Raw genomic sequence first — 13,836 nt, forward strand, 5'->3', positions numbered from 1 at the left:
TATAGAATAAACATATAGTTATATTATATCTTGTTGCATATAAGGAATATTTTCACAGGTGGACATTGAGATAAATGGAGAACCTAGGGAGATTCATATGAAACTTGGAGATTCTGGCGAGGCCTTCTTTGTAGAGGAAGTTAGCTTAAATGGATCTCCAACAGATGCTGAAATTCCACCACATTTGGCCTGTTCACCTATACCCGATGACAACTGCTTTCCACCAGCAAAATTCAATCTCTTATCAGATCTGCCTCAGGAGCAGAGAGAAAAGATCCTCATAGATTCGGTTCTTTCTATAGAATGCGAGAAATGGGAGCAGATGTCCGCCTTACCGCCCGATCAACGAGAGAAGTTTCTGATAGAACAGTTCTCAGATCTTCCCGCAGAAAATCGTGAGAAATGGCTTCAGATTGCTTCATTGACTGTGGAAGAGCGAGATGAGATGTTTAAGAAAAGTTTTGGTACAATATCTCCAGAGCAGAAGCAGAGGATGATCAGAGAACTATATTCTGCCTTAAAGAAGGAGGACAAAGAGAAATTGTTCAAGGAAAATTTCCCAGAGCTTTCGATCGAGCAGAGACAAAATTTTGAGAAAGCTTTATTGAGCGACTGGAAGGAGAAAGAGGAAAATTGGGAAGAAAAGCATGATAAAAACGAAGACGAGGAAATATTTGATATGGATGCTATCAATGACGAACAGCCAAAATTGCCAGTTTCTTGCCCGAAATCTTTTGTAGCTGTTACTTCATCTGAAAGAATTCGCAAGATTAGCGTGGTAAATAATGATTTTAGACCGATTATGGATGATCCCCAAAGCAGTAATAAGGAAAAATCAAGTGACGAATCAAATTCATCTTTGAATAAGAAGAATTTGAAAGAAGAAATCGTTGAAGAGACAAAAAGTAACAATTCGACTAAAAGGAAACGCAAGAGGAAGAGTATTATGAAGAAAAAAGGCTTGCAGAGAAAAACCAGCAATGGCAGCAGCAGCCAAACAGAAATGAGTGAGGCAGATGCACTGGTTACCGAGGAATCAATTAGTGAAACTGTAAATAATATCACTATTATATTTCTTATTGTTATACATATTGACATTCTTATTCATTGAAGATTTTTTTCAAGGGGCCCACGCCGGTCACAGAAGTTGAAAAGATGAACGTTGATGTGGAACCAATAACATACTCTCAGGATGCAATTGAGAAACGTCCCGAAACCGATTTCCATTTCTTCAGTGATTCAGAAGTTACCAAGTATATAATCTCTGTTGTACAACTCTTGTTGAAAAATAATATATGCAAATGTATTTATCTACATATTATGATTCTGTGTTTGAAAGGAACAAAGACTCCAGATCATGTTCACCTGTTCAATCTGACACGGAATTCGAAGTACGTAAAATTACACAAGAGAGTAGTGAAAGAGAAGACGACAAGGGTCATCAGCAGAGTTGGAGATGGGGTGAATTGCCCAGTCCACCTCCAGAGCCAGTGCATATGTCACATAGGAATTCATTGAATTCTTCAACAACAGCTAGTCAGCCAAATAGTTAGTATACCATTTTATTTCAGTTTGATTATTTCAAATTGTACACTGCAAATGTACATTGTCACTGCAATTAACACCACATTGTACGATTTTGTAACGGAAAATGTATTATAATTCATCGTTTGTTACATTTTGAACAACTAATAAGCCTGATTCTGATACACGTCATAAATATAATTTCATAAAATTCTTAATATTTTATTTTCACAAAAATATTGGAAGCTAACTGGAATGCTTGATCTACTAACTATTTGCCAACCGCTTTTTTAATGGCAGAAGATGCACAACGATCTATGCTCAGTGGCATGTTCTCCTTTATGAAGAAGACTTCTCGCGTAAGACACAATCCGGAATCAGAGGGAATTTACCTTAGCGATCTTAATGCCGATGAATTGGATCCCGAAGTTGCGGCTCTGTACTTTCCTTCTTCGCATCGAGGTTCAACGGTGGTTAAAGGTATATTGGTATACTTGCTTTTGCTTTGGCATATTAAATGCATGCAATTCAAACTAACGCATCAATAACTATGCTTTTTTTTACTTCTGAATTATTTATCGAATTATATTTTTGCATTTTTAACAATAAATATAATATTCTTGAAATATTTAGTGAAAATAATTTATATAATTCATAAATTTGTTTTCCTGAAATGAAAGAATTTACAACTTTCTGTTAATAATAAATGGCTAACAAAATTATATGTTTTTGTAAATAAAGTTTGTTATTTCTGTTGTTTTAATTAACTCAAACCATTTTGTTGCAGTATTGTTTTGATATTGCTTTTTATGTTTTATATATCAAAAAGTATGTATATTTTCTTTTAGATGAAAAAGTAGTGGACGAAGAGGACACAGAATCTGGTAACGGGCCTAGCTTACCTCAAAGCCCCAACAGTGTTGAGGGAGCCATTGGTGGACCAAAGTCCCTAGACAGCGATTTCGAAGAACCAAAGCATTCTATATTCGATAATAATGTAGAAATAAGTATGTCACTGTGCGGTGGTCTAGATAATGAGAATGGCCCATCCAAGGAGGTTTTTCACGAAAATTTACTGCACTTCGAGGACGTTTGTGCTGATCCAAAACTATACGAAAATCCGAATTTGGTCGTGAGAATCAACGGAAAATTCTACAATTGGACTACAGCCTGTCCAATAGTACTGACCTATGCCGTTTTTCAAAGACACTTACCGCAACGCGCAATCGAAAATCTGTATATATCGTTGCCGGTTCACGACGATAAGAAGCGAGAGAGCAATGGCAAGCCCGAAAGTCGTAGTGGATACAGTTCTTGGTTTTCTTGGAGACGTTCCACGCAACCTTCTAAACCACAGGACATTAATCAAAGTAAGACATTTCAAATTCTTTATTCTGTTTAACGAACTTTCTATATTTTATCTACAATAATTATATTTGTTTCGCGATTTATTAACATATGTTTTCTATCGATTTTATTATAGCCGAGGAAAGTGCCGTGCAGTTGTCTGAACAGATTTTGGAAACCAAAGTTGCAACAAACGAAGAAATATCCTCTGTTAACAGGTAGATCTTGACGGTTCTGTTTTTTTTTAAATATTCGGCTCTTTATTTCTATTAATAATATGATTCTATATATTATATTTTTTCAGAGAGGAACAGACTGAGCAAAACACAGACTTACCAAGCTCAACAGAAGTGATAGAAACTTATATAAGATTAACACATGCACCAAATGAAACTGCGCTTGCAAAGACTGAGAAAACGCGTGAGAGAGAGGGCGAAGGGTACAGCGGCGGTGAGGATTCCGACAGTAACCATAACGAACCACCAGGTATTAAGATACCTATTGAAAGAAGACCATATTACGAATCCACGGAGAAGTATCGTAAAACTTTACGATTGTCATCCGAGCAGATTGTAAGTATTTTCACACACACATTCCGTCATACAATCGTATTATAAAATATAAATAAAAGCTCAATAAGTTTTGTGTTATTTCGTTATAGGCAAGCCTCAATTTAAAAGACGGAGCTAACGAAGTGGTTTTTAGCGTAACCACCGCTTATCAGGGTACGAAGCGCTGCAAATGTCACATTTACAAATGGAAATGGGATGACAAGATTGTCATCTCTGATATCGACGGCACTATTACGAAATCGGATGTCCTGGGCCACATTCTACCAATAGTAGGCAAGGATTGGGCTCAATCAGGTGTCGCTCAACTGTTCACTAAAATCAAGAACAACGGTTATAAGTTACTATACCTTTCGGCGAGGGCGATCGGCCAGGCTGGAGGCACACGGGAATATCTGAGGAATTTGAGACAAGGAGATCTGACATTGCCAGAAGGCCCATTACTCTTGAATCCTACTAGCTTGATCTTGGCATTCCATCGTGAGGTGATAGAGAAGAAGCCGGAAGAATTCAAAATATCCTGTCTAAAAGATATTCAAGCGTTATTCCCCGAAGGATCTGAGCCATTTTATGCTGGATATGGAAATCGCATAAATGTACGCTTAATAAATCATATATCATCAATTATTAATTACAACTTGAAGTAATAATTATATGTAAAAATGTTCTACATATAGGATGTGTGGGCATATCGAGCAGTAGGCATTCCTATAATGCGGATTTTTACCATCAACCATCGAGGAGAATTGAAGCACGAATTGACGCAAACATTCCAATCTTCGTAAGTATTGCATTATTGTCGTTTATTGAAATAATAAATTTTTTTTTTTTTGTCAAGAGCACAAAACGGAATGAAACCAGGAATTAAAAACATGTGTATATTTGATTATCGCACTAGTAATGAATATAATTGTTACCTAGGCTATTTGATATTTTTCTTTAGTCGTAACAATTCTTTTTTATGCTTCATGCTAGCATCTTTTTTCTTTTTATCAATATGATTTTTTTTAACAAACAATGTGTATCAACTTTAACACATTTATTTGTTATAGATGGAATATGTGATAATAATTGTAATCAATTGTATTGTACAGCTTACATAACATTGAATCCTATTGCCTTTTTCCTTAGCTGACTTTTATCCAGAGAGCTTACTAACAACTTTTATGATCTGATTATTTTTATTAAAAATGTTAGAAGAGTTTAAACTAATTAACAAACTGGAATCCCCCCGCCTTCTTCATACTAAGAATCAATTATGGCTTAAAGGCTTGAACATTGGAAAATGAAGTTATTGGTTGAAAAAAAAGAAATGCAATTTTTTTCAATGGGTATTGATAGGTCGGATATTTCTATGATTACAGTTATGCGCGTCAGTGCAATATCATCAATGAGTTGTTCCCGCCACGAATGCCAAACGTCTACTGATCGGCACAACTATAAATTTTATCAGATGAATTAATTAAATTAATTCAAGTATTAAACACAGTAAAATGCCAATAGTATCCGGCTATATTTAATGCATTCTTGTGTTATGCTTGGAACATTGCCTCGCATAATACAATCTATGCTTTATTTTTCGATAATTGACTTAGTATAAAGTTGAAACGCACATTTTTATATGCATGAGCAATATGATAGATTATCAGATAAAAAAAACTTATTTTCGATTATACATATTTAAACCGGATACATTTAATGTAAATAATATATCAAGTAGAAATGTAAATTAGGTACTTTAGTATACCATACTATGTTTCGGGATATATATTTGGCCGTGCAACTATACTACTCCCACCTAATCTTCTTATGATTTATAGGGTAAGCACTTGTTTTGTACAAGCTTTTTATTGTCGCTTGATACGCTTTGGTTTCTAGCCATCCTAACATCTCGTCATTGGCAACAACATACATTTTCCATTTGTTTTAGGCAGTAATGGGCAAGGGATGATATTAATATAATTCATAACGTTTTGAAACATTGGTTTTTGAATGTATAGATAAAATAATGTTGGCCATCGCTCAAATTCATCTTATTTTTTATTTGCTTATCGTTCATAATTTTTCAACCAGGCACTTCATGATTACTCTTACCTCTACTAAACTGGATTCTATCACTCATACATTAATGAAAATATTAATGTTAATTATGAAATAATCATAGCTCAGTTGTTGGAGATGTTTCACTGTCCTTATTTGTATTTATTTTTGTTTTATCTATGATTGATCATATAATTTATGTGATTTACACTTATCAATCTTTATTTACTTTGTATACATTTTGTATCAATCTAATCTTAGGTGTATTGTATCATATTTTAATTCAATTCACATACACACACTTTATACTTAATATAGCATATGTTAAAAAATATTTAGATTGACGAAGCTCTTATACACATTTTCTTAAAATTTTCTAGTTCATGTATTGATTCATTTTATATAAATTATAAATATCGATTAAACATTCATTTTTCAGCCACATACTGACAGTACAAGGATGCAAATGTGCTTGACAAATGATCTGCAATTTTTATTTGTTTTTATTATAGATATTCGAACATGAGCTTCATCGTCGATCATGTGTTTCCGGCATGGCGAGAAGACGCAACTGACGAATTTAGCAATTTTGCATATTGGCGGGATCCGATAGCAGAAGTACCGAAACTCGAGGAGCTTTACGCTCAGGCTCAAACTACCTAAGAAACTTACTTTATTCTATAACTGTCATTCGCTTGTACTACGAACGAGATGATAATCATATTTAGCTAACTTTTATATCCCATGCGTTGATTGTAGTGACCTTGACAGGTGTGATTGTCCCACATTAATACATTAAGTCTCAAAAATGCGAACGCTTTCTTCGGATATTAAACTTATTATTTAGATATTAAACACAATTATATGTAATAAGATTAATAATCACTTATATGGCATTTTATATATATAGATATATAAAGCTATAATATATAAGTTATAACTTAATCCATATTATATATGAGTTATATATAAACTCTATATATATATAAGTTTATATATATATATATATATATATATATATATAAAATTATATGCCTACACAATACTCTATTTTTTAAACTGATTAATGGCTACATTAAATGTTAATGCGTTTGTTTCAATCGATTGTGATATGTCTTAGACCTGTTAATAATACTGCGCTCTTTCCCCGTTTTTACCAGTTTAGAACAAACATCAATTTATCTTTAATTTTTACATCTAGATTCCATTATTAGAATTAGTTATTTAATGTATATATAATTAATATACTTTAATGAAATGTAATTTAAGTTATAATAACGACTTCTTTAAATTCTTTATATGAATTTAAACACTCTCTTAAATCTTTTCTAGCTATCATTTCGTTATAATACATTTTTTTATTCTTTTCGTTAATTATTTAATATTTACATATTCTTCAATGTACTATATTACTGCTATTTTAAATACTACATATAAGTGCTATATCGTGTAATTATTTTTTACTTTTATTTTTATTGTAATATATTATAAGAATATATAAAAGTTTATATATATACATATATATATAAAAGTTTATATACGAAATATATAAGTGATCTGAAAAGTAAATTTCATCGATATACATGCCAACACATTCCAGCGCTTCTTTATACTTAGATAATAAAGATCTTTATGTTAAATGGGATATCAGATATACATTCTATATTCGGGTTTAATCACACCAGTCAATGTACACAACATAACTAGAAATTAGATATAATACAGATACATGCTTTATAGTATAACTAAAGCAAATCCTATAATGCACATTATGCTTGATAAGGTATGGTAAACTCTTTGTGTCAAGTGACACTGTCAGAATCATTGTAGAACACATTTTGGAAATTGATAGTCGAAAACAGTTTCTTAATCTTTTATGCATTGTGCGAATTATCTATATTCATGACGCAATACTTATTCTGGACACAGTCTTGCTTGTTACTGCACATATGTAAGTTTTTTACAAGCATCTAACTGTCTATGTACGTGTTGTCAATTTTCTACATTGTACTGCATTGGAATTTTGTTTAGTAATTGATAATAGGATATTATTCTAGAATGTAAGATATGTTAACTGAGGAATAGAGAGTTAAGTATTTGTTGCTTACGTTCCCTATTTTTAGATAACTATATATAATTTCGGAGAGCTATAGTTTATTTTTGTATGAGATCTCGATATATAAGTTAGCGTGCTGTGACATTGCCATATCCTTGAAATATGAAGTTATCATTTACATTGTGATATTCTTGATCAAACTAAGGATTATGAAGTAGATAACGTGTATAGATATGAATTTCCTTTGAACACCAACATTAAGGTAGCCTTAATACGAATCTACTGTGTATTCCCCATATAGATCATATGTGACGTATTTTTTTATTTATTATTTAATAGTCCTCTAATCATGGTTGTAATACATTCTACCAGTTTTTAGTCTTTCATATGTTACCTTTGTGACGTATAGATTAAGTTATTATTTTAGTTTGGTCGAGTGATTGATAATATGAAAATAATATCGACGATATCACACTTCGTGCTTCTCGAGTCATGTAATTGAAGCACAAATATAGGTACAATTATCCAGCCAAAGAGGATAGAAGTTACATATTTGCAATAGATTATGTCTTATCAAATAATAACATAATATTTACAATAGGACAAGATAAGGAAAATTACAAAACAAAATAACTCTCATGACATCTTTATTTAGACAAATATAATGGCACAGAGTAACAAAGTTATGACAAAAAGAAATATTGTACAAATTCTATATTGTTGATTTGGAACACACTATTTATTGATTGATTTAAAATAATTTAATTATTAATTTAATGTATATTGTATATATGATAGGGGATGTAACATTATATTGTATATTTATAATTATTTAGTATTTAATTTTTGTAGTATTTATATTCATTTTTTGTTAAAATTACATTATTCTTGGTACAAATAAATTTAGACAAAGTCTGTTTACAATTTTTTTCTGTTTATAATTTGTTAGCATATATTATCATAGTCATTCTTTGTAATGAGTTTACATGTAAAGTTTGCCCATTTTTTAATACGAGAATCGGATTAAAAATCCGAAATACGAAATGTGATTATAGAAAAGTAAAAAACATGTTGGTGTAATTTAGCAGATCTGACATCTTTATATTAAATAATATTGTTTTTATAGAGGTGGAGAATTTTTACAAATATGGTGATCAAGTTTTATGTCAATAACAGTAGCACATTACCTGTAAGATGATCTCATCGTGATAATGCAATGTTTTATTGGATTCAGTTTATTTAATTCTTTTAGCAGACTATTAGCACATCGTTCTAAGCTCCTCTACATAATAAATGTATGTCCTGTATCCTTTACAATCATAAATAATAAAAATCACAAAAATGGCTACTTTATCACAATTGAAATATAATCATTTCATATTAATATTATTTGTTGGTTCTCGTCAATCTTTTTTCTTTTACCATTTATAATATATCTCATCTTATATTCATATAAAAAAAATTTACATTTTATTAATTATATTTTTTAAGCTTCTACCATAAAAATATTTTATACATGAAATACAATACATGAAGTACAATATTATGTTAGAATGATTTGTACAATCTTGGTTTTATGGATGTTCTGCTTGGCCAACGAGTTTTAATCTGAAATGTTTAATATTGTTTAGCAGTTTAGCATATTTACATAGCATAAATGCATTGCAATATTTCACAGCAATATAAGATTCACACATTGACAAAATTATTGAAAAGCTAATATTTTATTTTATCAATTGTGTACCTCATGTTTTAATTTTTGAATATTTTTTCTTCTAGTACCTTCATTATCTGAATATTCTAAAGATTCAATAGAAGATGTACTGTGCCTTTTATCAGAATTGAAATCAAAAACTACTTTGGGTATATTATTATTATTGACTTGTGTGCGATTCGTGGGCGTGTACCTCAAATACCAATAATATATAGCCTAAAATATTATTTAAAACATGATGAACGTGAAATTATCATACATGTAATAAAAATACATGCGGTAACACGTGATAAAAATATTTCTGGTAAAAATTAGGTATATCAAATTCCACTCACCCACAATATACCAATCATCCAAAATATGGTTAAAACAAATGGTTCCATATTTTAATCGTTTAATATGGATTTTAAATTTATATATATATATTTTGTGAAATAATATTTATTATTTAAAATACCAAAAATTTTGTCTGACATGTTTAGATTATCAATTATTCAGTTTTCATTTGTTATATTATCTTGGATATTTTTAAGTGTGATAATTTCATGACATAAAATAAACTATTTTGTTGGAGTTTCTAAATAAAGAGACAGGAGTTACAAATAACTAAATATATTTATATATAAAGTCATATACATATATTTCTAAAATTATAATTTTCATGTGTTATCGTTATCCACATCCATTTCTTCTTCATCATTTTCTGTTGTATTACCTGGTACTTTGAGTTTTTTAAAACCATATTTCTTTGTATATACTCCCAAAAGTAATAATTTAAAAACTGCTAGCGGTTTATCCAATAATTTCTACAAAATATATCAGAGTTAGTAACTTTTTGATGTATTATATATATCATAAAAGATATAAAATATATACCAAGATTTGTGCCTGCTCCGGCGTCAATATGTCATCCTTTTGACAAACTCTGAATGGTTTAATTAAAGTGATAACTCCCTTTTGCAATGAAGTAGGCATCCCCAATTGCCTTAACTGAGGTTCCATGCTGTGTTGAAACTGTGACAAAGGTCCTTCTGGTAATTCGACTGTTTCAGGTGTCACAAATCCAGAACGTGCATATTCCATTTCTTCATATTCCTGTGCCCATTCTACTACCTATATGTATAAATGCATTATTAATAATATAAGTGTAATATAAAATTTTTTCTGTTACACAAAGTTTTAAAATATATTTCTAAATAAATTGAATAAGAAATTTATCAGGTTTTAACTTTAAACTCAGCTTAATATTAAGTTTTAAAATATATTTCTAAATAAATTGAATAAAAAATTTATCAAATTTTAACTTCAATCTCAGCTTAATATTACCATTTAAATTTACATATTATATACCTGTTTCTTTGATCTATTAGTGAATAACAGACCACATTGACCTTTCATCGAATGATTCCTTATTGCATTAGCTAATTTATGTATGCCATCTGCAATCTCAGTCTCTTGTGCTTTTCCCAGACCCAATTCAATTATTCTAAGTTTACCAAAAAAAAATTTACTATCTTTCCATTCTGCGCGCAAGTCAAGAAGCTTAGTATTGCGTGTATTTTGAATAGAGATTAAGAATATGCGTTTGTAGTCTTCTACACACTTCTTAATATCTTCTATGATCCGCTGTTTCAAAATTAAACCCTTTTTGTTGGTTTTAGTGAGAGATACTAGAACAAAAATATTTCAATTATATATTCTTTATATGTATATTGTGTATATCTTATTATTATTACAAAGATGTCAAAAATAACATAAATAAATACGTAACATAAAAGTAATGTTATAAACTTGTTACAACAAAATTATCTGTATTTAATTGCAAAATTAAATCGTTGAATATTGCTTTTAAAGGTTAGTGTAATCAAGAAAAGTATTTTTAAAAATACTTTAAAAATACGGAATTATATATAGAATTCTGTAAAATTACCTTTTTTGTCTCTCTTTGATTTTGGCATCTTTAAAATTGGATTCTTTTATAAATAAAAGAATGAGAATTTAAAAAATGGCATAATCCACGTGTTCGCGCGTACACTGAAAATAAACTTTCTTTCTCTCTTCCCCTTTTTCTTCGAGCCAGTTCAGCTTTCAGCGCCACTCGCACTCGGATTGGAATATTAGCGAACTAAAATCGGTCACGTGACAAGAAGTAGATATATTGAAAAAAATTATATGCGCGCGCTTATATTATATGTGTATGTAAGTGTATAATAAGTCTTTCTATAAAACATCTTTTTGATATATATAAAATTTACAATAGAAAGTTTTTTATTTATACGAGAGCATTATTTGCAAAGTTAGAAAAATTACTGCTTTTACCACAAAGACATATGTAAAAGCTCTGGTAAAAGTGCCAATATTTTTAACCTTAAATTTCTCACAAATTGTATAAATAAATTGTACGAAACTTTGCGCGAATGTATTATATCGCAAGGAATGTAGTGTTCAATTATAACATAATCATAGCATTTTTGAACATTTCATTGAACTAGCTCAAAAAGATGTATAGAGAGGACGCCACGTGTGTAGAAAATTGTGATAAATCGAGATGAATTTCTTCCACAAACCCTTCAAGAAAAAATGTTTTGGTAACTTTTGAATATTTATATATCGAATTAATAATAAAAACTGTGTATGTCTGTGTGTGTGTATCCTATATTTTTATAAAGATAATTATATTTATTTCCCAGAAGGTTAATATTCGTCTTGATTTTTAGAAAGATATTGTTGAAAATTTTTAAGATCTATATAAATAACATCTTTGAATCTTTTAGTTTTTAAACCAACTATCAATTTTCAAATATTCAATTTTATCGAAATAAAATCCGTCTGAACAAAAATGTCAATGTATTTAATATTTACAAAAATATTTGAATCCGATTTGCATTCACACTTTACATTTATAATTAATTAAACTATTAAGACAATCCATTCTGTCTAATTTCTTTCTTTATCTCTTCCAGATGATTCATCTTCGAAAATCGCCCGCGCTCGCGTAATCGAGCGATTCGAACGCCGCGCCGCGCCGGAAGCTGGCGCGCGAGCGCCCCCTCGGCAAGATGGTGGTTTCCGCTGGTCGCGCCAGTGCATTCAGCGAGAGCGTAGTGAACGGTAGCCGTTGAACACGTCGAAAGCTCGATTTCCCAGGTCGCTTACAGCACTCCAAAAGGTGAGTCCCCTCCTCGTCTCCTAACCGTTCGCCCGTCAATCCCTCGTATCGTCGACGAACGCGGTCGCGCGTCGCGGACATGGGCGAATTACGCGATGTGCGCCGTAACGCGGCCCGTGTGAACCCCGTAGCCATGCAGCCCGACGACATCGGCTCGTCGGAATTTCGCCGGCGGTAATTACGCCGCGCGTTTCTCTCTCTCTATCTCTCTCTCCCCTCCCCCTTCGATCTCGCTCTCGTTGAATCGAATTAAATCGCGGGACACGATGGTCATTCGGATCGAGATGCAGACGAGATCGTGCGTATCTTTTCACGATCCGAAAGCGGCAGCTTGCCGCACCGATGACGCACGCGAGAGAGAAAGAGAGAGAGAGAGAGAAGGAGCGCCCATCGTCTCGCCATCGCCATGTTGCGACCGGCGACGAAATTCCTCGCACGTTGCCGGGCTATCTTAGGGAAATATATCTGTGTGGCTCCGGTGGTTATCAATCGGACGATAACCGGGAGTTAGAAGGTGACGATTGACGAAGAATAAAGGGAAGGAGAGAGAGAGAGAGACGAGTGCTGCGACGATGTTCGGACTCGCTCGCCTGACCATTCGCATCGATCGCTTTTTTCCATCCCTGTCTATCTCTCTCTCTCTCTCTCTCTCTCTCTCTCTCTCTCTTCCTTCTCCTTTTCTCTTGGATTTTTTTTTGACTCTTATTTACTGAACGTTGGTTCGTAAAAGTTATTATGTGCGATGCCGTAATCGCATCTTTCAATATACGATTTAAGAATCTTCTCGGCATTTTCGCGCAGTTAGCTTAATACGTTAATTGCGCGTCTCGTGCGAGAGTAGGTGGGTGACTTTTATTAATGACATTTGCGCCGCGAAATCGATACGCGAGATATGGATGGAGGATGTTTTCGTTATTAGCGCGAATATTTGGCGTCGTTTATGAGAATCGCGTGATCCGCGTACAAAATACCGTCTCCACTCCGCGATACATCGTTCGAAAGGTTGCCCACCTTTGCTTTATGCGCACACATCTTGTGCATGAATAAACAGAGACAAATGTGTAAAGCCGTTGGTAATCTACGAGACAGGTGATCTACATATGTCGCGAATACATATTTTATACGTAACTCGATGTAGGGACTAACGCGAATATATATCACGCAGTATATAGCTTACATTCATTTTTAAAATGTCGTAGACGAACGTTGAAATTTCTTTTTTGCATAAAACCAATTTTCTTATTTTCTTAGAATTTTTTTAACCGAAAAAGATATTGTTATATAATCGATAATATTGGATAATCATATTTTTATTTTTTATATACTTATAATAAAATTATAATAAAATTTTTGTTACTGACAGTTTGAAAATTAATACTCTATCGTTTTATCAATTTATAATTTTTCATAATTGTCA

General features: G+C 32.0%; 2 protein-coding genes across 6 annotated transcripts in view; one reads left to right on the forward strand and one right to left on the reverse strand.

Moving 5' to 3' along the window:
- The window catches only part of LOC115233387 (phosphatidate phosphatase LPIN1), a 20,109-nt gene extending 13,687 nt beyond the window's left edge, over positions 1–6,422 (forward strand). For 2 of the 5 annotated variants that reach the window (XM_029803769.1, XM_029803768.1), the window contains exons 3-12: positions 59–1,051; positions 1,126–1,253; positions 1,340–1,548; positions 1,825–2,004; positions 2,373–2,894; positions 3,008–3,089; positions 3,176–3,443; positions 3,533–4,036; positions 4,118–4,221; positions 5,993–6,422. In XM_029803769.1, the coding sequence (XP_029659629.1) occupies positions 59–1,051; positions 1,126–1,253; positions 1,340–1,548; positions 1,825–2,004; positions 2,373–2,894; positions 3,008–3,089; positions 3,176–3,443; positions 3,533–4,036; positions 4,118–4,221; positions 5,993–6,143 (3,141 nt within the window). In that variant the 3' untranslated portion in view covers positions 6,144–6,422. Of the gene's footprint in view, positions 1–58; positions 1,052–1,125; positions 1,254–1,339; positions 1,549–1,824; positions 2,005–2,372; positions 2,895–3,007; positions 3,090–3,175; positions 3,444–3,532; positions 4,037–4,117; positions 4,222–4,804; positions 5,262–5,992 lie in introns of all 5 variants that reach the window. The other 3 variants (XR_003883773.1, XM_029803770.1, XM_029803771.1) reach the window with 3 other exon arrangements.
- A 3,424-nt stretch (positions 6,423–9,846) lies between these two features.
- LOC115233386 (mRNA turnover protein 4 homolog) lies at positions 9,847–11,348 on the reverse strand. The gene is made up of 4 exons (XM_029803767.1): positions 11,181–11,348; positions 10,601–10,920; positions 10,127–10,363; positions 9,847–10,056 (listed from the first exon to the last, which is right to left on the reverse strand). The coding sequence occupies exons 1-4, from the start codon at positions 11,206–11,208 to the stop codon at positions 9,910–9,912; spliced, it is 732 nt and encodes a 243-aa protein (XP_029659627.1). The 5' UTR covers positions 11,209–11,348; the 3' UTR covers positions 9,847–9,909.
- Positions 11,349–13,836: the final 2,488 nt, after the last annotated feature.

The sequence above is a fragment of the Formica exsecta genome, unplaced genomic scaffold (assembly GCF_003651465.1).
Source record: "Formica exsecta isolate Colony F162 unplaced genomic scaffold, ASM365146v1 scaffold174, whole genome shotgun sequence".
Taxonomy (NCBI): domain Eukaryota; kingdom Metazoa; phylum Arthropoda; class Insecta; order Hymenoptera; family Formicidae; genus Formica; species Formica exsecta.

Bases quoted from the DNA above. Each gene is read 5' to 3' on its own strand.
- LOC115233386 (XM_029803767.1), bottom strand. From the start codon at position 11,208: ATGCCAAAATCAAAGAGAGACAAAAAAG. The intron at 10,921-11,180 runs GTAATTTTACAG...TTTTTGTTCTAG, and splicing joins ATCAAAGAGAGACAAAAAAG to TATCTCTCACTAAAACCAAC. The intron at 10,364-10,600 runs GTATATAATATG...TTATACATATAG, and splicing joins CTAATAGATCAAAGAAACAG to GTAGTAGAATGGGCACAGGA.